Genomic DNA, 26,844 nt, shown 5'->3' with positions numbered 1-26,844 from the left:
ATCACCCAGTGTCCAGTGAATGGCAGGTAGTGGCGCTGCGAAGGTGATGCTGTGCCGTCGACTACAATGAAGAAGATATTCAACTTTGCCAAGAGAAAGAAGTCCTCGACCGGAACCCCCGACAATGGCAGCGTGCTCTCTGTGGGCTACGAACTCAAAGACAAGGACTTGGGGAAGGTGCACAAGGCGGCGTCGGGGGGAGATTTGGCCAAATTAAAACAACTAGCGACCAAACAGAAGAATGACTTCAATCAGCTGGACAAAGAGAACAGGTATTGACTACCGGTATTCTAACTAGTACAAGATTCAAATAGGCACATCGAGCGTACTATTTCAAATGTGTTGTAGAAGTAAGATCGGATGCGCCAAGTGTTAAGTGTGAAAAGTGGCGACATTCGACACCTGTTCTGTTCTGTCCTTATGTTGCATGGACAGATCTCGTTACCGCACGCAGTCAACTATTGTCTGAAACGTGGCAAGCTTACAAAAGACGTGTTTTAATCGTGTTACAATACTACTACTAATAAAATTATATGCTCTCATAGATCTCATTTAAATTTGTTTAAAATGCATGTGTCCAATGCCAAATGTAACACAAAAACAAATGGAAAAATGGAAATACTTGGTATAGTGGGTAATGATTTGTTAACTAGTGCATTGGTTTGTTGAAGTGTTTTCTGTGTGTTTACCCTCTTCTGCTTTCAGAACTGCGCTTCATATTGCTTGTGCAGCTGGACATGTTGATGTGGTACAGTTCCTTGTTGAGAGTAAAGCCAAGCTTAACCTATGTGACAATCAAATTAGATCCGCCTTAATGAAGGTAATCCCTAACGACATACAGCAAATATTTCCACATTCATCAATTAAAAATTCTTCATGTTTCTTTTTATTTATTCATTTTTGCAAAAACATGGGTTCAGTTTCTTGATGGTTCTATTCATGTTTTTGCATTTTTCTAAGGCGGTGCAGGGGCAACATGATAGCTGTGTTAGCATCCTCCTGGAGAATCACGCCGACCCAAACCTGGTGGACATAAATGGTAACACCGCGCTCCACCTGGCTGCAAGCATCCCATCCGTGTCCACTGCAGGGCTGCTCCTGGAGCACGAGGCCAACATAAACGCCCCTAACAAAGTACTGCTGGAACGATTATATTCAGTTTTTATACCTGTGATACTGCAGTGAGAGCCGTGCAGTAGCAGCATTAACGCTTGTCCACACTTTCAGGAGGGTCTTACACCTTTGGGTGTGTCGGTCCGGGAAGATCATATCGAGATGGCTGAGTTTCTTCTAAAAGAGGGAGTCAATATCAATTCTGCTGATGACAATAAAAGGTTAGAAGCAGTTGATCATTTTCACTAATATTATTGCTCCTTTCTCAGAATGTATTCTATTTAAATGATTTGCGCAGGTCACCGTTGATGATGGCTGCTGGAAATGGCCAATATGACATGCTTCAGCTGCTTCTACGTTATAACGCCGATATTGCACTAAAGGATGACAGGGGATGGTCAGCCGATGACTATGCTACAAATAATGGACACCATGCGTAAGCCCCTCCTTTTCCTTCCGATTCCCCAATTTAACAATGAAATACTAAGAATTTTATATTTTGGTAGTTGCTCTCATCTCATCTATAATCACGCTGCGCAAAAAAGTGATGGAGCATCTTTATTACATCAAGACCAAGGCAAAAATAAGAAAAGACTGTCCGGTGCCTCCCAGCGTACCGAGGCGGGCTTCCCTCTGGGCGGACCAGCACTGGACAAAGACGGTAAAGATCCCTGAGAGATAATCAGAGTTAAAGACATTGGATGAGGCTCAGGTAGTGACGGTGTTGACATTAACTACTGTATTTATTCCTCATGCAATACCACTGACTGGATCTAGAGCATGGAGCAAATCAAGCAGGGGGAGGTATTGCTTTGCTTAGCTATAGTTTTTAGCAAAAAGTTAAATGCAGTTTCTTTCCATAGTTGTTTCCCCCAAATCTTGAATGACACGTTGAAGCCGTGTGAAATACTAGTGTGTTGGATTTGAGTCTCTCTGCCAGAGATTTTGAAAGGACTAGTATTGTGGAGACGTTTAATAGAATAGCACTAATTCTACTTGCTTTTGTAGATCTTGAGGACGACTCCCAATCAGAGTCTGTGAGCCGGTGAGCTAAACATCCTTTTCCCCTACTCTATTATTGATTGCACAAGCTAAAAACTCTCCTCTTCTCTTTCAGGATTTCAAAAAGTGGCGGTGATGATTGGCCCTCAGATAATGACGACGAATCGCCCATGATTCAAAAGGTCGGTCCTGATCGTTTGTTACTGGCGTGTGCTTCAGTGTTGTTTCTGCCCTAACCACTTCTCTTAATGCGTTCTTCAGAAAGCCAAGAAGTACAACCTAAGGCAAATGTTTGCATCTAAAGCGGGAGGAGGTAGTAGACACACGATATCTTTTGATTTACTGTACATACATGTGTTGATGTACAGTATTTGTTTATGGTAGAAATAATTAAACCTTTCATATAAATTGTGTTGTTATCAGTACATTTTGGTCATGAGATTCCGATGGCTTTTAGAGCTTTTCTTTCCCTAACATGCAGTTTTGCTGATATTTAACATGCATACAAGGCCTGCACAATGGATCACAATAGAACTTAAATCACAGTTTGAACTGTTATTCTGTTGTTTGGTAAAAATATTGGATTACCTACTGTCTTATATGGATAGTAAAAGTACTAACATGATCAGTCTTTTCCATATTTCTGTCTACTCCTCTTGCTGTAATTCCCTTTTGTACCTGTAGCTTCTGTGCAGCTCGACACGTCTCTGAGCGGTGTAGAGTCCGACCCAGAGCCTGAACTAGTTCCCCAGACCGCTCCTCGTCTCCCTAAGACCTCACCCTCCACCAGCGCCCAGGCCAACCCTTTAGATCCCCCACAGATGAGCTCCTCCCCTCTGTACGACGACAATCAGGTAATATGTGTTTTAATCCTAAAGTGTGTCTTCTCTCTTTTTCTGAAGCGTTTAAACTAACAGGAAGTAGAGATAAGAAGGGGAAAAGTGCCCTGTCTGAGCAACCTTCATGCAGTAAAACGGCTACGGAGTCTCCAGAGGAAAGCTCAGAAGAGGAAGAGGAGGATGAGGGTGATGAGGAAGATGACGATGAAGAAGAAGAAGAATGTGAAGAGGTGGAGGAGGAGGAGAGCGAGGAGGAGAGCGAAGAGAGTGAGGAGGTCGCGTCTACGTCCAAAAACATTCAGCATCTGTTTCAGTTCGATTCCCCTAAGACTGTTGACATGGCAGACAATCAAAATAAGGCTAAAAACATCACCCAAACTGTAAAAAATGGAGACGGCAATGAAAATACAGATAGTACTGCTAATATTCAAAGTGAGAAGTTTGGTTGTCCACCTGATTTGTCAAACTCCGATGAAGGCGAGAGCGAGGAAAAAGTGGAAGAAGCTCAAACTGGACAGAAGGACCTTTTCCGAGTTGATTCAAATAGTGCAGTTATGAATAAATCTAGTGAGAGTAACGTCAATATGCAAAGTAAAAATGTCGATACACTAAAAGATGTAGCAAACTCGCCACAACCAGTCCGACTAGATGTGAAAGAAGACTGCATCGTGTCGGCCATTAGAGTCGAGTCCAAGTTTTCTGATGAGGAGGACAGCAGTGCAGCTAAAGCTAGCACTGAAAACCCAGTGAACGTTGACGCTAGACCACGGAGCAAAGGGTCCGATTGGGACAGTCTTTGTCAGGAAGCAACGGTGAGAAAACGTAAGTCCTCGTGGGGCTCTTCTATAGAGGACGAACATGAATTACTCGATGACGATCAACCAAACAATACAACGGCAGAGAGGAGTCATTTAAAAGCTATTGGTGTAACAGTAGAAGGAGTAAATGATTTGGCCGGTCCTGAATGCACATCACCTCTCCAAGTCGTGGATAAGTTAGCGGTAGCATTAGAAACAACAAAGAAGCAAGCCGATTCAGGGTCCGATTGGGATTCTCTCTCAGAAAAAGCGTCCTCTGCAGATGATTTGTCGCCTCCACAAGTTAGAAATATGCCTGAAAAATCCGTTCATTCAAACAAAAACGGTACAAGCGTCCATCAAACATCTAGCGACCAAAACAAGGACATTAACGAAGCAACCTCTTTACAACCTTCGGGGTCGACCAAAGCAAGCGATTCTGGCAGCGAAAGCAGCTGGAGCGATCGCGAGGAAAACCTACCCGACGCAAACAAGGTCCATCCCGCAGACGTCGAGACCGGCGAAGACTCTGACAGCGACGATCAGAAGCTGGAGTACGACTTGGCCACGGCGACGGTCAGAATCTCAGGCGAGGGAGAGGTCCACGGTGCTGCTCAGTTGCTGTCCTATGTTCCTTTGGAGGGAGGAACGGACAATGCGGTCGCACACCAAACCGATGTAGACAGAGACCGCAGCGTGTCTGACGAAACTCTGCCCCAGACGGATATAGATGACGTAGACGTCGATTCACTTGATGGGAGTTTCAGTCAGGCATGTCCCAAGGAGAAGGAAACGAAACAATTTGGTTCTAAGGTAACTTGCGATGGAAATTAGGCAAGTGGTTGTTGTTGTTGGTTGCTAGTGGTTGCCGTTCTTTTTTACGTCGCTCTACTGTTGATTTAAAATAGTTGAAGCAGCGATTGTTCTTGTCGGTGCGTCGTCCCATGGGAAGATGAATGAAGTTTCAATCGTTATCTCTCGCAATGTTTTTTTTAGTGTCATGAAGAGGCATGTCACAATATCAAATTGTAGTGTTACGATTATTGTGAGGAAAAAACAAGTTATTTACATTTAGGTATTTTTTGGGCTATTGAGGCTTAATTTTGCTTCTAAAATGTTCACGATTATTTTTTGGTTCTTACAATTTATTTTGTGACCTGAAGTCCGACCTGAGTGAGCAATTGTTTTTTTTATCAATTAATTATAGCTACCGTATTTTCCGGAGTATAAGTCGCACCAGCCAAAAAATGCATAATAGAGAAGAAAAAAAAACATATATAAGTTACACTGGAGTATGAAATGCGGTTGCAAGTGTGAAAATAACAAATAATATCACATATAAGTTGCTCCGGAGTATAAGTATATAAGTATAAGTCGCCCCCCGGCCAAAACAATGAAAAACGGTGCGACTTATAGTCCGAAAAATACGGTATTTAACAGATTCATGACTAGGGATGTCACGATTATTAGGTTAGTCATGAATCTGTTATATAGCTATAATACTATAATAAGTTAATAAAAAACAAAATGTTTCCACCAGTTAAGAATTACAGCTGTACACTCTTTGTCATTGTGACAGAAAAATACAAAAACAATGCACTCAACGGGGGTCCGCCATTAAGACAAGCACATCACAGCGCCAAAATTTAGTTTTGGTTGTAAAATATCTAAAAAATAAAATTAATAAATGTAATATAAATGATTTTAGGTAACGCTTTAACATCTCGTCATATATATTTTTAATAATAATACTGACGGACTGAACTAAATCTAATAAAAACTGACATCCACTCGCAGAAAGACATCTCGACCGACGATGACAGTGATCTCAATGAGGACTTGAAGGAGGAAGAGGAGGAGCCGGAGGAGGAGGAGGGGGAGGAGCCAGAGGACGACGCGGCCTCCACCATCCCCGAAATCGACGGCTCCAAAGACAGGAAGCGAGGTATTCACTTATATTTAGGTATTCTTACTTTAAGTACACTGGAAATGAGAAAAGTTCCACTGCCCACCATATTATAGTGTATTGTCAGTAGCTGTTATCATTACCATAAATTAGGGCTAAATTATAACACTAAATTAATTCATCACAATTTTTTTCCTCGTGTTGATCCATCGCAATTGTATCTTTTAAAAAACAAATTTATTGCAATAAATAAATATTGTCTGACATTTTTAACTCTGAAAGCACAATGTAAATATCATTCACAGGCGTTATATAATCTGTATCATATGTATTATAATCTGTTTTAGATTTGATGTCCGAGTTGGGTTTAGAAAAGGAAGCGCCAGTGCAAGAGTCTTGGGACTCTGAGGTACAGTCTTACACTTAAGAATACACTTGAAATACTTCACCCTGTGCATAATATTACAATGTGTACTCTCTCTAGTCGGACTTGGATGATGCCAATTTACCTCATGGAAAGAAAGACAATAAAATGCTCAGTCAAGAGGAAATGTCCACAATCAAAGAAGAAAAGAAAGAAGGTGAGTCTTATAATCACTGTTGGCTCTCTTGAGACTAATTGAACCATTTCAGGCACCATTTCATGCTGCAGTTTCCTGTGGCCTGCAGACAACTCTGTGGAACCTTTAAAATACTCTCTAACTCCACTGCATTTAACATGTTTTCAAAGCTTTTCTTTCCGGAAGTAGAATCCACTTTAAATGATGTTGCATCTCTTTTGTAGACTTGTTTTACGTCCCCTCGTTTTTAAGGCGGGAGGGGAGCGGGAGGATGGCATTGCTAGAGTGTCGGAGGAGTGTAGACGGGCCCAAAGGCAGCCGGGGCGAGGGTACGAGTCCTGCCTCTTGAATCTAAGGAACGGCATGCCACCATTATCCACCTGACCGTCCCATTGCAATCACCATTAGACTATGCATGCGCCGTTTAATGCATTCGACTCACTTAACTGTCACTGCAACCATGTCGTCCCACGCCTGCATTAGAGGGGAAACAGGCGAAGTAGCATAGTCTTAAAGTCTTAAAGTTGCACTGTGTCACTTTTCTGGTGAATGGAGGGGCCGCTGACTGGTTTTCTCCATGGAGATGCTTATTAATTATTGCTCTGATCGGACTAATCCACAGTATGGCGTTTAAGCGTGTCCATCTCCATTGAAACAAGCGGTCCACGCCACCAGGCACGGTTACAGGCAAGATCTGTGGAGAGGCGACCCCGTTCACAGTCAAAATGCAGGCACAATGTATAAAACCCTTCAACCAAGGTCACTGTAGCGACCACTGTAATTGGAAAAAAAATGCAAGATTGTTATGTTTAATGCCGCGGACCATTGTGTGGACTATTCCAGATAAAAAGCAAAAGCATCTCCATGGAGACGAGTGGAAAAATGACATGGTGCACCTTGTTTAGAGTCTGTCTGTTACTTCTAAAGCGCTTGATGACCTCACTTCATGTTTAAATGGCACTCATGCTTATGTCATGCTCTAACAAACCACACATTACCCATGAACCTCACTGCATGGGAATGTCCTCGGCAGCATTTTGGGCCAATCATCTGCGTTCATCGCCGTGGTAATTGGGACGCAGTATACGGTATGCATGCAGAAATAATCCATGTCTTTTCTTGTAGTTAACAGCAGCAATGTAACTGACGAGCAAGACAAAAAGGAGCATGGGGGAATTTTCCAGAAAGAAGTAAGTTCCCGTAACTTTTAAAACTTTAATGTACAGAATAAATGACACATGGTAAGGCTACCCCAAATAAATTGTCCGTTTGCTGTAACCCGACCCAACATTTTTCAAGTGGGTCGGACGTTAGGCAAATTCTTATTTTTTTTACTTTGAAGGCAAAAAAAAAGATCAAAATTTTGCCATTTTTTGACTTGGAGTGACCGCCAGGGGTCAGGCTTCAACAGTCAATGACGGAAAACGTCTCTATCAACCCGATCGGGAGACTAAATCTCACGATTTTAAGATATTTCAATCGACCGTTTGTACGCCACTATCCTTTATTTTGGTAGTTTGTTGTGATGACGCTGCTGGGCGTGTTTCAATCCCAGAATGAAAAGATAGGTTTACCAGCGTGATAAAAAATATTCAAAACGGCGGTTTAGGAAAGACCGGTCGGTGAGTCTGCAAAATAATTGAAAAATTAAAGATTTTTTGACGTTTTTTAGACTGAAAAGACAAAATGGGAACCACTTCTGAACAAACTTGAAGGCAATTCGGACCAAAAGACAGGTATCCCCAGAATCCTTTTTCATTCAGCTACAATTGCTCCACGTTTATTTAACAACATTGTGTGTTTTTCAGATTTGATGGAGGAGCTGGGATTAGGAGATGCAGATGATCTTGCTGGTGAAAATACATTAAAATGACTATCTATTGTTAGGCACACTATTACTATATAAGGAAAAGTAGTATTATTTTTCTCATCGTTTTGCGTCTTATCCCCAGATGCCTCCGACTGGGACTCGGCCAGCACCACCAGTAAACACACTCTCCCCGGGGGGCGCAGGATGCCTTCTCCAGGGATCCAGGAGTTCCCAGAATCCCCCGAACCTCCCAAGAAAGAGGCGGTCACCAAAGCTGCACCAGTCACACCTCAGAGAAGTTTCAACTCCAGATCCCCCAGCACCACTTCAGCATCTGCCCCTCATCCACAGCCGCGAGCGAGGAAGATGGCCACGCCCAAATCTGAGAGCCAAGACGGTAAAGTCCAGTTATTTTGATTTCAACGTGAAGATTTACGGCGAGTTATTTGAAAATTAATTGCAAATGTATTCAAATTCCAACGGCTGCAGTTGGTTATTTATTTTTGGTATTAAATAGTCTGTCTGTGCTGAATATTAACTATATGTCTGGTAGAAAATTGTAATGGGATCAATTTGAGGATTTTGTCATATCAACCAGCCTTAGCTACACAATTTCCACTGCAGGCAACAAAACAAACAACAAAACAAAACTCTGTATGGTTAGAACTCTACAGATGTCTACAAATATCTTTTTAACATTTCATTATTTTTGACTGAAAGGAAAACTCTACCTGTATCATGTTTAATCAGTCTTATGTGTTGTTTCTTTGGACTTCAGAGTCTGACTGGGACTCCGACCGGCAAAGTGAAAATCACATGATGGAGGCAGTTTATCGCCAGGCATTAGACAAACCAGGTGAAAACCGTTTTAATGTTTCATAAAACACATCACCATCCATTATATTATGTTACACTTCAACTGTTTGTTTGAATCAGATTCCCCAGAGCCAAAGGCAGCAAGAGGAGCCGAGTGTGCTGAAGAGTCTGAGGAGGAGGAGGAGCCTGTGGTAAAGATACACATAAACATCCATCCATCTTCCGCTTTATCCGGGTGCGGGTCGCGGGGGCAGCAGTCTAAGCAGGAACTCCCAGACTTCCCCCTCCCCAGACAGTTCACCCAGCTCCTCCGGGGGGATCCCGAGGCGTTCCCAGGCCAGCCGAGAGACATAGTCCCTCCAGCGTGTCCTGGGTCTTCCCCGGGGCCTCTTCCCAGTGGGACATGCCCAAAACACCTCCCTAGGGAGGCGCCCAGGAGGCTCCGGAACAGATGCTCGAGCCACCTCAGCTGGAGGAGCAGCGGCTCTACTCCGAGCTCCTCCCATGCTCGCAGCCACCCTGCGGAGGAAACTAATTTCGACCGCTTGTATCCGCGATCTTGTCCTTTTGGTCATTACCCAAAGCTCATGACCATAGGTGAGGGTAGGAACGTAGATTGACCGGTAAATCGAGAGCTTTGCCTTTCGACTCAGCTCCTTCTTTACCACAACACTCCGATGCAGCGACCCCGATCTGTCTGATAATCTCATGTTCCATCCTTCCCTCACTAGTGAATAAGACCCCAAGATATTTGAACTCCTCCACTTGGGGCAAGGACACCCCACCCACCTGGAGAGGGCAAGCCACCTTTTTCCGGTCAAGAACCATGGCCTCGGATTTGGAGGTGCTGATTCTCATCCCAGCCGCTTCACACTCGGCTGCAAACCGTCCCAGTGCATGTTGCAGGTCCGGGTTTGATGGAGCTATCAGGACAACATAGTCTGCAAACAGCAGAGATGGAATCCTGTGGTCCCCAAACCGGACACCCTACGACCCCTGACCGCGCCTAGAAATTCTGTCCATAAAAACTATGAACAGAACCGGTGACAAAGGACAGCCCTGGCGGAGTCCAACATGCACTGGGAACAGGTCTGACTTACTGCTCAATGCGAACACAGCTCCTGCTCCGGTCATACAAGGACCGGACAGCCCTGAGCAAAGGGCCCCGTACCCCGTACTCCCGGAGCACCCCCCAAAGGACACCCCGAGGGACACGGTCGAAAGCCCTCTCCAGATCCACAAAGCACATGTGGACTGGTTGGGCAAACTCCCATGAACCCTCGAGCACCCGATGGAGAGTATAGAGCTGGTCCAGTGTTCCACGACCAGGACAAAAACCACTCTGCTCCTCCGACTGTCGGTCAGATTCTCCTCTCCAGTACCCTGGAATAGAGCTTACCGGGGAGGCTGAGAAGTGTGATCCCTCTGTAGTTAGAACACCCCCCCGGTCCCCCTTCTTGAACAGAAGGACCACCACCCCGGTCTGCCAGTCCAGAGGCATCGACAATGGAGGTGGAGAACATGGTCCACTCGGACTCAATGTCCCCAGCCTCCCCCGGGATATGGGAGAAGCTCTCCCGGAGGTGTGAGTTGAATACCCTACTGACAGAGGACTCTGCAAGTCGTTTCCAACAGACCCTCACAATGCGCTCGGGTATGACAACAATGCAATTCTGCCCCTCTCTTCACCCGTGTGTGCAAGACACGCGGCCGGAGGTCAGATGACACAACAACAAAGTCGATCATTGACCTCCGGCCTAGGGTGTCCTGGTGCCATGTGCACTGATGGACACCCTTGTGCATCACACATGGTGTTCATTATGGACAATCCGTGGCTAGCACAGAAGTCCAATAACTGAACACCGCTCAGATTCAGATCGGGGAAGCCGTTCTTCCCGATCACCCCTCTCCAGGTGTCACTGTCATTGCCCACGTGGGCGTTGAAGTCCCCCAGTAGAACAACCGGAGTCTCCGGTCGGTGCACTGTCCAGAACCCCTCCCAAGGACTCCAAGAAGGCCGGGTACTCTGCACTGATGTTCGGCCCGTAGGCCGACACAACAGTGAGACCCCTAACCCCCACCCGAAGGTGAAGGGACGCGACCCTCTCATCCACCGGGGTGAACTCCAACATGTGGCGGCTGAGCTGAGGGGCTATTAGCAAGCCCACACCAGCCCGCCGCCTCTCCCCGCGGGCAACACCAGAGAACTGGAGCGTCCAGCCCCTCTCGAGGAGATGGGTTCCAGAGCCCAAACTGTGCGTGGAGCTGAGGCCGACTATATCTAGTCGATACCACTCAATCTCCCGCACAAGCTCAGGCTCTTTCCCCCCCAGCGAGGTGACGTTCCATGTCCCCAGAGTTAGTCTCTGTGTCCGGAGACTTGGTCGTCGAGGCCCTTGCCGTCGACTGCCACCCAGATCACACTGCACCGGCCCCTTATGGATCCTCCTGCGGGTGGTGGGCCCACGGGAGGACGGCCCCACGTTGCTCGTTCGGGCTGTGCCCGGCCGGGCCCCGTGGGGAAAGTCGAGCACCCACCCCAGGCCTGGCTCCAGGATGGGGCTCCAGTAACGCCAATCCGGGTGACGTAACTGGCCTTGATATTGAGCTCATGATAAAGAGCTTCTGATCCGCTCTTTGTCTGACCCGTCACCTAGGACCTGTTTGCCTTGGGAGACCCTACCAGGGGCTCAAACCCAAGGTGTCGGTTCAAGGAGGGGAAACAAACATATGACACAATTATTCTAGTTTTCTATTATTTTAGTTACCTGTTGTATTTGTGGAGCCTAAAGTAAAAGCCACTGGGCTCTGTTACACAACAGAAATTACTTAGACCATTTAACTGACTTAACTAATCTAACTGAATAGGCGTTACCATAGATTAACATGTCTATTTTGTCTTTATTTACACTCATTTGTTGGCTTGTGCATATTTGTGTCTGTTTTTGTTTACCTCATCCCCACCAAGGAAAGCGATGCCGATGCAGTAGATGTAGGAGAGTTAGATGAAGACGCCCCTCACGCCTCCAACCATCCCGGCTTTATCAACGACGACAATTATACTTTGAGTGACCGAGTTGATTGTGAAGGCCATGAAGAAACTCTCGACTCTGCACCGTGGGAGAACCGCCACGAAAAACTCTGGGTAGAAAAAAAAGACGTCAAAATCACATACAAAAGCGTCACTGCGGAATTAAAGGCAAGATTCGGAGAGATCTCTAAATACAGACAAAGAGATACAGAGGAGGAAGAGGAGGACATTGTCGAACCTACACCAGAGACGTTCAGCGACGAAGACGATGGAGACGTTTTTGTGAGGCCCATAGCAAGTGCGCGACAGACTGCTAGACTTTTAACCATACCAGAGCAAAGAGAGTCGGGCTTGGAGGACTCTGAATCGGCAGAAAACTCGATGTGCGACGACGCCAGGTATGAGCAAAGCACACAAGACGTCCCAGATGAGGACGAGGAAGAAGAGGAGGACAGTTTACCTTCACCATGGCCTGAAATAAACACCGGTGCAAGCAAAGGTAGTAGCTTTCTTCGATCAGTTTCCCAGGACATCACAGAAGAGGAACGGTCCAGAAAAGTTACAGAAGATGACCCTAGTTCTTTTACAGATAAACTGCAAGAGCGTAAGACTTCGTCACTATCGTCTTCAGAAGTCAATGCCCCGATACCAAACTTAAACGTGGATAATGATACAGAAGCATTTAATCTAGACGAAAAGCTTGAAGTGTCCGTGCAAAGGACTCGAAGTACAAAGGACTCGACTTCTTTTCCACCTCTTAAAGAAGCAACAGATGCAACTCCTTTTACAGATAAACCGCAAGAGCGTAAGACTTCGTCTCCACCGTCTTCAGAAGTCAATGCCCCGATACCAAACTTAAACGTGGATGATGATACAGAAGCATTTAATCTAGATGAAACGATTGAAGATGTGTCCGTGCGAAGGAGTAGAAGTACAAAGGACTCGACTTCTTTCCCACCTCTTAAAGAAGCAACAGATGCAACTCCTTATACAGATAAACAAGAAGAATATCAAACTTCATTAACAGCGTGTGTCCTTAAAGAAGCTACTAAACTGGACTTGGATGTTGACAATCGCTCAGTCAACGATGGAGAGGTTTGGAACGCAGATGAAGATGCGAGTTCGGGTACTGCAACCCCAAAGGATAAGACGTCTCCGCCACCTTCTGTAGAAGTTGGTGACAATATTGATTTTACAGATGCAGCTAAACCAGACTTGAACACAAACGATCCTTCAATACTCACTGATACGGAAGCGTTTGATCAAGATGCAGAGCTCAAGATGGTGTCCCTAGAAAATCAATTCAGAATGTCTTCATCGCCTCCGATAAATGAACCAGACTTGGAAGTCGATCGTGGCTTGTTTAAAGACTGTATGAAAGCACTTGACAAAGTTGATGACAATGATGCCAGTTTGGAGGAAGACCACCCGGACGCTGCAGAGCCCCTGGCCCCTCTCACCCTGAGCAGACGGTCGGTGTCAGGAGTGTCAGACGACGAGCTGGAGGAGGACATGGAGAGGTTTAAACAGGAGGTAGGGATCCTGAAGGTTGTCTTCTGGGATTTGGAGAGGAAAAAGGCCCAACTGCAAAAAGAGGTAGAGGATGGCCGACCACTTCTCCTGTTGATCCTTCTTTGTAGATTACTACCCTTTCCTTGACTTAACTAGAGTCAGCAGGTTCATCCTTTCTACTGAGATTTTTGTCGTGATCTTTTGTGTGATTTCAAAGGCCGCTCCATTTCCTATTGCTATGACATATTGGTTTTGGGGTAATATAGAATAATAGTGAGACATAATGGCCTGTGCTTTGTAGATGACTTTCCTCTCAGTTGAGGTGGGAGGGACCGGGATTGCAGCTAATTGCTACCGCTAACATCTACATGATGAGTTAAACACTGACTGTGGAGGCTCTGCAGAGGCTAAACACTAACAATTCCAGAAGTAGAACATAAATAACCCAAAAACATGTTTGTACATATATCACATGATACAAATTCCACTGTCATGTTTTATATTTTTTCTTTCGTATTTTTATTTCACATTTTCTCTTTAGTATTGTGATAACGTTCTAAAGTCATATTGCCCCGGCCAATGTTAAAAGTTAATTAGTTGTAAAAACAGATTCTAAATTACCAGAGTACAAAGATGTCATTTTTTAAAGTAAGTCTCGTAAGCACCACCCCTGTGACCATTACAGAATAAATACAAAATAAGTCACTACCCAAAAAACGTAATGGTGCCATCTTGTGTTTTTAATTATGATTGTATTTTCGTTGCATGTGTTTTGCATGTAACTGTGTGAACACTTCAGACTTCTTTTTCGATATAAAAGAAGGGCCTTTGTGTTTTATTTGCAGTGTGTTTAGAGAATTTGGTGCGTTGTTCTTGTTGGAGCTGTAGTTGCATTCTTTGTCTGACTTTACAATGCCGTTTTTGTCAATATCAAACAATCCTGTTTAAATGACTAGAGCATGTATTTTGCTTCTATGTAATTAACTAAAACATTTTTTTTCCACCCTTGGAGTAACCGCTGTAAGGTGTTAGGTCTCCATTGGCACGGCTCACACTAAATTATGAATGACAAAGTGTACAACTACATTCTCCAAAATGCATTTTAAGAAGCCTGGGCTTTCCCACGTGGAGAGTAATTTCTTGACCGGGATCATGAAGCACTTGCTCTTCTCTCTGCAGGCGCTTAAAAACAGCTGTACAGAGACGGCAGCGGAGGAGCAGAGGCTGTCCACGTCCCGGGACACAACTGGAAATGCCACTGAAGATGTGGGATCTGAGAAACCTGAGCCTGGAACGGGATTCAGAGAAGAACTGACAACGCAAACAGCTCCACAAGAACGCAAGCCAGTGGCCAATAAACGGTAGACCTTTGGCTTTGTTTGCTTTACCTTTCAACTTTCTCATTGTCACAAATAAGGCACCAAGTTTATGCAGAATATTCTATTACTTTTTTCTCAATGGGTCTGATTTTATTACATCTAGAGCTGTTTTTCCAGGACTTAAGTTAATTTTCTGTTATAATATCTCTACAGATATTTTCTTCTGTTTGTTTATACAAATACAGGACAAAATAATGATTCAGTTTAGTTGTATTTGGTCAGGACACTGTGTTGTGTTCAGTAGTTATTTAGTCAATTCATCAGTCATTCTTTTTTATTAAGATCATATGCACAAGTATATAGTGAGTTTTGAGAGTGACTGGACAGTTTATCAGCCTTTTCCCTTATGAAGATTAGGGCTGTCACTAACGATCTAGTTCTCTGAACAGACTTTTAATATACATTTTCAATCAAATAAAGATTGAAATATAGCGCGAGTCACGGCTTCCAGATCGATAATATTTACCAATAAAGTACCAAATTGAGAAATTATTTTTTGACATTTCAGGTGTTTTGTTTGCATTTTAGAGTCTGTATAGTCTAGATAACAATACTGTATTTTCCGGACTTTTAAGTTTTTCATAGTTTTGGCCGGGGTGAGACTTACTCCGGAGCGACTTATATATGATATTATTCGTTATTTTCACACTGGCAACCGCAAGAGTGCGCTCTAGGCTTCAATGGATTTAGTGATTTGGAGTAATACTGATTTACTAGATTAGCATGTTCTTTATGCTATAGTTTTCTGAATAACTGTTAATATGTTACGTTAACATACCAGACACGTACCACAGTTCTGTCTGTGCGTCATGTAGCTGAAGGTGCTACGTTAGCATACGTACACCTATTCACCATGTTCTCTAATCTGTTATTATTTTAAACTGCATTTCAAAATGAAATGTCTGTTCCTGGTCTTGGATTTTATCAAATACATTTCCCAAAAAATGCGACTTATACTCCAGTGCGACTTATATATGTTTTTTTGTTCTCTTTTATGCTTTTTTTGGCTTCTGCGGCTTATAGTCCGAAAAATAGGGTAGTTGATTAATCTTTGCAGTCCTAATGAAGATGCTGTGTACTAGTACCTCTCTGTGCACGATTTTGAGACCTTTTGCCAATGCCGTGCCTTGCCCCGCCTCCTTTATTCAACTATTCGATGCACAAGCGCGCCTTTAGTCGACCAAGAATGTCTTCTTCGGGTTGGTGGTAGAGTCACTGTTTGCCCATATTTAAACTCCAGTAATGACTTGGGGCCCCACTCCAAACCATCCGACAATGAAATCTCTTGTTCAGTTAAATGAAATGACTTACCATCAGGTTTATTCTTCCTCTTAGCACCAACGGAGCACCAGCCAAATCCCTCTTTCCCCTGCAGCAGATGCACAGCAGCAGAAGTGACCTGCAGGCCGCTCAGAAGCCCAGAGCACAGGAGGTGGCCAGAGCCCCTCCGGCCCCTAGACATGTTAACGGAAACCCTCTGTCTGTGTTTGACGATAGCTCTTTAAGTGACACGTCCGAGGATGAAGGAAGGTATATATGCAGTATACGCCGCTTCTTCTCATCTGTACTGCTACTAACCCTCAATTATTCAGCTCAAAACAGATAGGTTGGCATGACAAATCTCCTTTTCTTATTAATCTAATCCAATTTTTCTGGGCTACATTACTTTTCTGCCCAGCATTTTACTTGCTGCACAGTTTACAATGTATTCTTTTTTTCCCCCTATAGCTTGATTTTCTGTTCCAAACCTTTTCACTTTAAATATACTGCAATATACCAATTACACTATAAGTGTTAAAAAGTATCGATAGGCTGTAACCACTTTTTTGCTTGTTTTTTTGTCTTCCATTGTGACTAGAATGCCCAAACAAGTAAAGAAAAACGAGGTAAATGCATCAGTTATCATATTTTAGTTTGTATCCAGAATACATCGTTTTAATGTTTTCTCTCTGGTGTTTTCAGAATTCCGAGGAGGTGGAGATGGCTGAGGACTTTGATGATCTGACTCAGTCCTCGGACACAGCCACAGAGGATCTGGACTCTCCATCAGCGGGCTACAGACACGCCGCTCTGCTGGTGGACAAGCTGGACTCCACCTCTCTGGGTAACGGGGCACTTTTTATTCACTTACAAGTCTTGTAAGTCATTTAGAATTTTCTTCAATCTCTTTGTATTCCATTTTTGGACTGTTTTCGAACATAATACGATAAATGGATTTAACTATTGCTGAATTAAGATAAAATAAGAATCCTTTATTGTCCACACATGGGGAAATTTCATTTTTTACTTTAATTATTTATTTTATTTATTTTATTTATTTTATTTATTTTATTTATTTTATTTATTTTACTTTCATTATACTTTTTGATGATTTTCTCTGTATTTTTATTGATGTAAAGATTTAAATTTGAGCTTTAATTCATTTATTCAGCATAATATCATCACAATCTCTCATACTGAGTGTTCATTTGGTCTCCCAGACTCCAGAAACATGGTGAAACTGCAGAACATTTTCCATGAGTACGAGCACACTATTCAGAAGCTGAAGAGCCGACACAGTTATCTGTCGGACAAAGTGAACCAGCTCGAGATGGAGAGAGTGGATATGAAAAACGCCCTGGAGGAAATTAAAGATGTCAAGTCGATCCTGGAACGCAACCAGCTCGAACTGCAGACCGAAGTCACTAATCTCAAGTAACAGCCTCTACATGAATTGTGAATGATACGATTTCCTTTTGCTGAGTTGTTTTATGCATGTTATGATAATACCCTTATTATTTGGGACATTTGCTCACAAACCGGTCACTTGTAGCGGCGTGTGATATAAACTGAACCCGTTGTCATTTTGATTGTAGATTTCAGCTGAAGCAAGAACAGGAGAATCGTCGTAATGCCACAATGATGTTCAACACCACCAAAGACAAGCTGAAGAGGACGGAGGAGCAGCAACAGCTCGAGGTCCAAGAAAAACAAAAGATCGAACTCACTTTGAGAAACTTGGAGCTGGAAATGAGGACTCTGATCAACAACATGAAACAGGTATGTTTTAGTGGTCTTTTGTCTGTCTATAGTGTCATTTGACTCTATTTAATGATGGCAAATGTGTGCAGCTTGAAGAGGACCACAGTGAGACTCAGAGGCTGCTAGTCCAGGAGCGCAGTGCACGGGCCCTTCAGGAAAACCTACTCAACGGACATCTGCGCAAACAGCAGGAGATTGAGGCAGAGAACAAACGAAACGTCAACAAAAGCAATGAAGTATTAAGTGTTACATTTAGCAAATAAATCCATAATAATATCAGAACATCACCCTTGAGTAAAATGTGTGTATTTTCCTCCAGGCTTTGTCCCAGCTAACAGAGGCCAGTGACAGGGAGAGGGAGCTTCATCAGCAGACGTTCACACTACAAGAGCAGATCTCCATTCTGAGAGCTGACCTGGAGCGTTCACAGGCCAACAGTAGCCTCAAAGAGAGCCACCTCCTCGAGGAGAACGAGACCCTCAAAGAGCAGCTGGAAGATGCCCGCAGAGAAGTCAAAGCCAACAGTGAAGCCCTCACTCAAACTGTCTTTAACTGCAATAACCAACTCACAACACTGAAGTCCGAACTGACCATAACGACAAACCGCTTTGAAAATGAGAAGCAAGCTCGAGAAACGCTGGAGAGGGAGATTGAATCGACTCGTACTCGTCTGACTGGGGCCGTCCAGGAGGCTGAGCGGTGCATGTTAGCAAATGGAGACACGGAGAAAGCTCTGCTGAGAGAGAAGGAGGAGAGCCAGCGAGTGAAGGACAGACTCACAGGTCAGTTCTGCCTGCACTCTCTAACTGTACTATTTCATCTGTCTAGTTCCTTAAAATGATCTTGATTTACATCTCACTTCCAGCTGAGAGTGCCAGTCACCGTGAGGCTGTGAGCAGTCTGACTCAGAAGCTGTCCAAAGCCGAGGCCCAGGCCAACAGTTTGGAGAATGAGGTGCACAGAGGCTCGCTGCAGCTCACAGAGAAGGCGCTGCTGTTGGACGTCCTGCAGAAGGAAAAGGAACAGCTGGTGGTGCAGGTCAAAGAGCTGGACAAATCTCTTCAGGCTCAGAAAGAGGTAGCCACAAAAACAGGAGCGCGACATGAAGCCACACAGGAGCGGCTGGCCCACGCCCAGAGTGAAGGCATGTTACTGCGGCAACAGCTGGAGGAGGCCAGTAACAAAGGAGATGCTAAAGAGAGAGCTGTAACGGATGCACAGGAGCGCTTCAGTGACATGCTCTCCAGTCTACGCTCCGACTGCGAGGAGAGGGTCCAGCTGATGGAGGAGAGGAACAAGGAGCTGGCCAGTAAGGCTGCCGACCTCAGAGACCATGTCTACAAGTTAGAGGAGGAGAAGAGCGACAGAGAGGTGAGGCGTAACACGTGCTCTGAAACTGTCACGTGCTGCTATATTGTATTTCTGACTAAATCATGTTTTCCACAGGCAAATCTCAGGCAGCTGCAGCAGGAGCTGGCTGACTCTCTGAAGAAACTTTCCATGAGCGAAGCCTCTTTGGAGGTGAACACTCGTTACCGTAACGACTTGGAGGAGGAGAAGGCCCGAACCAACAAGGACTTGGACAGACTCAAAGACAAGGTAACAGGAGGAGACTGCGGTATGTATATCTGGTGTAAAACCCTCATGATTTATGGTCCATGTGTCTCCTGCAGCTGGCAGAGAGCGAGGACCAGTATGTGCAGGCTGAAAAACGATACAACTCTCTGAAGAGCAGCTGTGATGAGAAGGAGAAGGAGATGGCTATAACAGCTCAGAGACTCCAGGAGGCGCTGTCTGCCTCAGCTGCTTCTGCTGCCACCGTCAAACAGCTGGAGGAGGCTGTTCAGAGGTACTCTAAACAGTAACAGTAGTCTATATTCACCCATTAACCTCACAAGAAAGACATTGTTTTTATTTTGTACTTTTCTCAGGTTTGAGATTGAAAACGTGCGGCTGGAGGCAGCTGCAAAACAACAATCCAAAAAAATTGAAGCTCTACAGAAAGGGGCTCAGGAAGCTGCCATGGTGAGGGCAGGGCACTTTTGAGTGGGCGCATGTAATTGTTCATAGAAGACTTAAAGCCGTATTCTGCTTTGAAATGAGTTGATGTTAAGAAATGTGGTCTTTTTCCAGCTGTCTGACTGGTCTCCTGAAGAAGGGGTTGGTATTGTAAAGTAGGATTAGCTCTGTGTGGATTGACCCTCTTCTTTTGCACCTTAAAATTCAGAAAATAATGGGTCTAAAAATCAAATGTTTCCTGGGGTTTAAGGGCCTTTGTGTGTCTGTCTGAAAGTAGAAAGACGCAGGTGGATGTAGGGTGTTTACTCTCTTGTCCTGTTACACTTTTCCTCTTGGTTTGCGGGACACTGTTCTTTGTAATTCAAAGATGCACGAACAAATATTGAAATGGATGAGGACCAATCGTGCCCTTTCCATATTCCTATAGGTCAGGGGTCATTTGGAGGAGTTGGTCACAAATCTCCAAAGCAGTAAGATGTCTTTGGAAGACCAACTCAGTAGAGAGGTTTGTGTCTTTTTCCTCCACTTTCTTTAACTATCTTCTTTTTTACCATCTTTTCTAGTCTTTGTGTTTTATAATTTCTCTTTTAAATGTTATTCCATTTGATTTTTAAGCGCCATCAATTGTTTCATTCATCTACAAGTTGCATATGTGACATGTAATCCCGGTTAAATGAAGGTGAACAAATATACTTGAGGTGTTAAGGCGTGTCTTGTCTGTAGGTGCAGAAGCAGGGCATGTTGTCGCACACCGCCCAGGACTCCCAGGCCCTATGGGAGCAGGAGGCAAAGAGTCGCTCCAAGTTAGGACTGCGTTTGTCGGAGCTCGAGAAGGAAAAAGGGGAACTTGCCTCACAGGTAACGACAACAGAGGAGATGGAAAGAAAACTCACTGATTATTGAACAAATCATAGAATTTTCTTGTCTAACTAACCACGTTCTCGTGTTAGGCCTTATCACTTTCATCGTTTAAATGTTTTGCTTCTTGCTCAAATAATCACTGCTTTACGTAACTTTAGTCCTAGTCAATCCTGATCACATTTTTTTGTCTCGTCTCAGATGGAAATAGAAAAGAAAAAAGTGAAGAAAGTTGCAGAGCAGAAGAAGGCGGCGGACGCTCGTCTCGACCAAGAGTTGAGTAGGAACTCTGAGCTTCAGAGAGAAATGTACAGGTGAGCAGGAGGTCAGACTCTGGACTTTCCTTATGTCCTCTCTCCACGATCAATGTAACGATATGTAACAAAGTGTTTGTGTTTAGGCTGCGTACATTATTAAAAACCGCCAAGAAGAAACTGCGTGATAAGGACATGGGAGCAGAGTTCAATTCTCCAATGAACAGTCTGAGGATGGACATGGGCCGACTCAACCAGGACCCCCGAAAGGTTTGTACCAGTTTGTCTTTGTATGTTTTATGCTGCTCTTGTGTTTGAGAAGCCGAGCAGGACAATGCCAGGTCATACAGCAAATTAGATCAATGCTTTGTGTTGCCAATTTTCTAAAAATGATACATTTCCGCTGGTTTTCCTGATGATATTTTCCAGAAATGAACGTGAACAGCGTGGTTGAGATCAAAGTATTGCACAAAACAGGGATTGACTCTAATGACACTAATATTGACCCAAAAACTTTTTGCTTGCCAAATCTAACCTCAATTGTTGTCAGAAAACCTACTATGAGATACTTCCAAAAACTCTTCAGCCATGCCTTACCGGACTTCCTGTTTTCATCAACGCTTTTTGCTGCCATCTTGTAGTTATAGATATATATATTCTGCGTACAAGTTCTCCTAATTGCAGCCATTCTGTACTGTCACTTTGACCCCAGGTGGACGATCTTCAGTCGCAGCTGGACAGGGAGACGTTGCGGCGCAGTCAGCTGGAGAAGGACAACAGTGACCTGCGGGAGGAGCTGTCCAGCCTGAAACGCTCAGGGCAGAACAGGCAGAGGACGGACGAGGAGCTGCACGAGCTGAGGAGGCAGCTGGAAACCACACAGAGTCAGGCCGAGGAGCGGGCCAGGCACGAGCTGCTGCACAAACTGGAGCAGGTCAACCTCTTCTTACAGGTAGAACAGCTGCTGAGCTCTATTACAGCCTCTACAGACAACGACATGAGCGGTTTTCAGGGCACAATTACAATGATTTTATGAGCTGTATGAGTGTTGAGATCCTATTATTTCAATCATAAACTATAGCCAGTGCTCTAGCTAGTAGTTTGGAGCAGAGTTGAGATTGTGGAGAAGCAAAGAGTGTTTTTTGTGTTAAACAAATATATTGCATTATTTATTGTCTCACATGGAAAACAGAATTACAAATACATACATTACCTCGAGTTAAAATTGTATAAACTCAAACCAAGCATAAAAAGCTACAACTAAAACCAAACAAAACAGACTTACAATGTACCATGTATTTTCATGTAATTAATATTTAAACTCAATTGTTTTTAATCAGAAAAAAATGTAAATTATGATTGATCAGGTCAGTTTACACCATCTATCTGAAATCCAGACATAAAACCCTGTAATAACTGTGAGAATTCTTGTGCATATAACTGATGTAAATAAGAGTGTTTACTTTACCATTATTATTATTAGTATTATTTGTCTTATGCCAGCTATTTTTATTATTATTATTTTATTTTATCTTTATTTTTATTTTCTTCCCTCCATTCCTTATTAAGATATGAGAGGACCTGTTTACAGGAGTTTTGTTAAGAGTTTTTGTTTTTGTTTATAAGAGTTCTTCTATTAAGAGTGTTTTTTAAACTTCTTATAAGTTATCTGTCCTTTCCCCCTGTATCTACTGCGTTGTAACACCAACATTTCCCCATGTGTGGACATTAAAGGCATATCGTATCTTATCTTATCTTAATTCTCCGTCTCTCAGACCCAGGCGGCCTCTCGGGAAGCTCTGGACGAGATCAACGCGGCCCGCCAGGCGTCGGTGCAGTCCCAGCTGGAGCAGAGGATCCGGGAGCTGGAGAGCGACTTGTCCAGGGCGCGGTCCACTCAGCAGGACAGCCTCAGCCAACGAGACTCCAGCCGCACGGAGCTGGAGCGGTACAGGAGCATGTACGAGGAGGAGCTGCGCCTGCGCAAGTCTCTGGCTGCCAAACTGGAAAGGTGACGACAAACCAACTGATACAAGTGATCGTATCTTGGTTTAAGTTGGCATTAGCTGTAGTAGGTAAACTGTTACTGATATGTTGTCTCTTTTATTTTTCCTTCAGGGCCAACACCCTTCTCTCCGAAGCCAATTCCAAGTTGCTGAGCGAGCGCAGCAAGTCCCTGATCGCCGGTAGTTTTGTGAACAGTTCTGCGCTCGGGGGAACGCTGGGCTCGACTCCGGGGAGCCTGGGTCTGTCTCTGCTCAACACCGTCGGCCCGGGACAAGGCGGAGGGCCGGAGGATTATCTCACCAAGGTCTGGACCGCGGCTCACACTCTACAGAAGCTTTGTGACCCATCTGGGCTCACTGACACGTCCATACATCACCTCATTTAACAACAGAACATTTTCACAACTCATTGTTCAGCAAATGTGTTGTACTTTTGATCGGTGAAGTACTTTTGAAGCACTGTGTACATTTCCAGAGACGTTATTGCTTTGCTTCATATGTTCCACAGTAGATCATTAAACTTATCACCGTGGAGGTAATCGGGTGAATACAACAGCTGTACAAATGCCTGTAATTGAATAAATGCAAGCTAAATAATAGAGTTTAATGCCATACTGTGAAATATTCCCGGCAGTCAATTCCCCACCAGAAAACGTTCATAGTGCATCTTTAACATTGTGCTTTTATGGAAACTCAAAAGCTGCTTTACATTGCATTTTCCATTGACTCCACACCTGCCACTTCTGTAGCCACAGCTGCCCTGGGCGACCACTCTTTTAAAGCGCCACTGGATCAATCACACAAACACTTACATACACAGCCATTAAAAATAAGTATATCACAATTTTCTTGGAGCCAGATAATGAGGACACTTTTTTAATCACAATTCAGGTAAAATGATTATCTTTATATTGCATTCAAGTTGTGATTACATTGATCTGGTGCTTTTAAAAGTTGACTCTTCATTGCAGTTGGTTAAATTCACCTGTCACTCACTCAGAGCTTTAATGAGACTGACCAAGAGGAGGAGCGGGCAGGAAGAAGTGTCTCTGTTTGAGCTTAGCATTCAAGAGAAAATTAGTGAATCACGATATATTGAGATTTTTACCTAAAATAGCTAATTGTTGCAAACAAGAATGAGATCACTATTAGACAACTGCAGCGCTGGAATCAAACCACTACAAATACACAACCAAAATACTTTATGGCAAAACAAAAATGTGTAGGTTGATGTAGTTAAGTGATTTCTGTTGCTTCTCTTGTGTCCTTGTCTGTGATGCCACTAAACTCTTTAATTTGGATCTTCTGTGTTTCACTCTTGTAGCTTTTAGCTCAAAAGTCAGTCTCTCTCCTCTCCTCTCTTCAGCCTGACTCGTGACAGGTGTGTAGACGCTAGCCTTGTGTCCGATCGCTTTCCCGGCATCCAAGCGTTTCAAGTTCATAGTCTTTTATTTTGAACATGTTTCAAAAGAAAATTGAAAACACCTACAGTATGCAAATAACACTAAATAATACTGCGTCCTCTGTAGTAATTATAAAGTTTAAGTGAGAGCAGAGAAAATGACTTAACCTCCAAACTCTCTATATTATGACTTTGTGTTACGTTTCATACAAAGGCCAACTATTCAGCAGTCTTTTTATGGCTTGTTTTTGCCTCTTTGATGACTTTTTACTGTTTTTGTGTAGCTAAAATTGTAAACAGCCCTAGTAAATATGATAAAGTTGTACAAATTGCAAGTGTCGCACTGTAAAGCTTTAAAGCTACTTTTTCAGTGAGTTGAAGGAGACGTATCGTGCAAATTGAGTGCTAACCACCGTGCTATGCTGGTTCTCATTTGCATACTTGTACCGTATTTTCCGGACTATAAGTCGCACCATTTTTCATAGTTTTGGCCGGGTGCAACTTATACTTATATTTATACTTATATACTACTCTGGAGCGACTTAAATGTGATATTATTTGTTCTTTTCACACTTGCAACCACATTTCATACTCCAGTGCAACTTATATATGTTTTTTTCTTCTCTATTATGCATTTTTTGGCTGGTGCGACTTATACTCCGAAAAAATACGGTATATTTTAGTTGCATTTTGCCTTGGGTACTTAGAACGTTTTAGTTTACACCTACCCCCCTATCCCAGCCTACAGCTTTGTGACAGGTCATAAAAACGTGAATGAAAAGCCGTTTCTTGCTACAATGAAATGCCACTATGAAGAGGCCGACAGTAGAAAGTCAGTTCTGCAGTTTTAAATCCATGGACCAGTTTCTATGATGACAAACAAAAAGTCAACCACTAAACACCAGAAAAGCGCATGATCAGCATCATGGAATCCAGCTGCATCTCGTGTGTTGTGGCTTGATATGCATCCGTCTCCTCTCATGTTTAACACGATCTAATACTCGTGCTACTTATGTTTCAGATGCGACGTGAGTTGGACAGAGCCATATCAAAGGAGCTGAGAAGTGGTGAGTGATAAAGCCAGTCGCTCATTATACTTTTACTCTGAGTTTTATTATGTCGAGCATGTTTGAATTGTCATTGATGGTGAGAAACTGCCAGAATAATACATGTGAAAACGGTGTATGTAAATGATCATAATGGCCCTGTGTTCAGTTATTGGCCCAGATGTTTTGGGGCAATAATATGGCAAAAAAACAATACGATGCATTGATCAATCTTGATTTTTGAAAACAAATAAATATAATTTTCAATAATTAGGCTCATGAGCAAAGACAAGGCAGTGGTTCTCAAACGTTTTACACCGTTTTATATATATATTTAAAATGTTGTTCAAAATGATTTAAAAAAATTATCCCAGAATAGCAAATTTTTTTGGTTTATAATTTCACTTCCTGTTTGTAATTGAATCACACTTGGAAATTACCAGCAAACACTGGTCCAAAACTCGGCTAATGTCATATTTATTTTATTTGCCCAATAAAAATATATGAGGGCGACTTTATTTTGTTGAATTAATGTTTAGGATGTCAAAAAAGTTGATTTATTTTGTGTCATTCATGCACAAACTTTGGCCGGAATGAATGTACCTAGTGTGATGTCACTTCCTTTCGACTTCTCCACAAATACCTGCCCGAAAATTGTAAAAACATACGTCATACGCCCTTTAATGTTCAAGCCTGATATCTAAAACTACATCAGGCCTGAACATATACAAATAAATGATTCTAAACCAGGTCTAAAATGAGACTAAACCATGGACTAAGTAGTTCAAAAATAATGATGAACCCAAAGGAGGACAAAAACACGCATAGATGTGTCTCCAAATCAAACAAATCCTCAAAGTGCAGAAGGCCTCCTCCACCACTGGCACACGTACCACAGTTTGAGAAACACTGCTCTAGCACTAAATCTGGAATCCTAAAAACAAGATTTTTCTGCCACGAAAACGCCCGATGGACCATGAAAATGAAAAAACTCGAGCCCTCATACAACAAACGGAGAACAAAATGTAAAATAGCGATCCAACGTTTGTCGAGTTTATTGTGAAATTCCATCGAATGCACTGCACTCACGTTCCTCGTTTCCTCTTCAGCCACGGCAGAGCTGGACTTGACCTCGGCTCGTCTCTCTCCCGTGGGATCGGCCGCTCTGGACCCGGTCAGCAGAGCCAAGCAGGAGTATCTGACTGTGCTCAGGAAGAACTACCACGTCTGAACCTGCAGGTCAAAGGTCAAAGGTCACAGGCTAAACGCACACAGGGACAACCCGCTTCAGGCACGACACCGGGGCTTAGGTCAAACATATAGAACTATTCTTTATATGGGAAAGTTTACTCAGACATATTTATAAAGATGTTTTAACTAGTTTACAAAGTGTTTTTTCAAAATATTTCAGTTCTTTAATTACTGGTCTACAATATCGCTGCGATAATGTGTTCAGTATATTATGAACTGGTA

At 43.4% G+C, this 26,844-nt stretch overlaps 1 protein-coding gene across 1 annotated transcript; it reads left to right on the top strand.

The window, feature by feature from the left end:
* ankrd26 (ankyrin repeat domain containing 26) lies at nt 1-26,609 on the top strand. The gene is made up of 43 exons (XM_072436029.1): nt 1-272; nt 706-820; nt 961-1,134; nt 1,228-1,334; nt 1,412-1,549; nt 1,620-1,774; nt 1,891-1,917; nt 2,122-2,158; nt 2,231-2,297; nt 2,377-2,428; nt 2,800-2,969; nt 5,549-5,696; nt 6,005-6,066; nt 6,142-6,238; nt 6,442-6,546; nt 7,343-7,407; nt 7,890-7,953; nt 8,026-8,070; nt 8,170-8,424; nt 8,806-8,883; nt 8,964-9,034; nt 14,566-14,747; nt 16,101-16,295; nt 16,624-16,651; nt 16,728-16,869; nt 17,246-17,459; nt 17,621-17,804; nt 17,876-18,022; nt 18,106-18,568; nt 18,652-19,157; nt 19,233-19,385; nt 19,460-19,635; nt 19,718-19,811; nt 19,920-19,946; nt 20,233-20,310; nt 20,529-20,663; nt 20,865-20,977; nt 21,064-21,187; nt 21,630-21,869; nt 22,693-22,928; nt 23,036-23,228; nt 25,347-25,392; nt 26,481-26,609. The coding sequence occupies exons 1-43, from the start codon at nt 67-69 to the stop codon at nt 26,600-26,602; spliced, it is 6,036 nt and encodes a 2,011-aa protein (XP_072292130.1). The 5' UTR covers nt 1-66; the 3' UTR covers nt 26,603-26,609.
* The last annotated feature ends 235 nt before the right edge of the window (nt 26,610-26,844 follow it).

The sequence above is a fragment of the Eucyclogobius newberryi genome, unplaced genomic scaffold (assembly GCF_026437365.1).
Source record: "Eucyclogobius newberryi isolate DKJ021-1_F unplaced genomic scaffold, fEucNew1.0.hap1 SCAF_7, whole genome shotgun sequence".
In the NCBI taxonomy this organism is placed as follows: domain Eukaryota; kingdom Metazoa; phylum Chordata; class Actinopteri; order Gobiiformes; family Gobiidae; genus Eucyclogobius; species Eucyclogobius newberryi.
The sequence above is the reverse complement of the archived record's forward strand: the minus strand, read 5'-3'. Positions and strand labels throughout refer to the sequence as shown.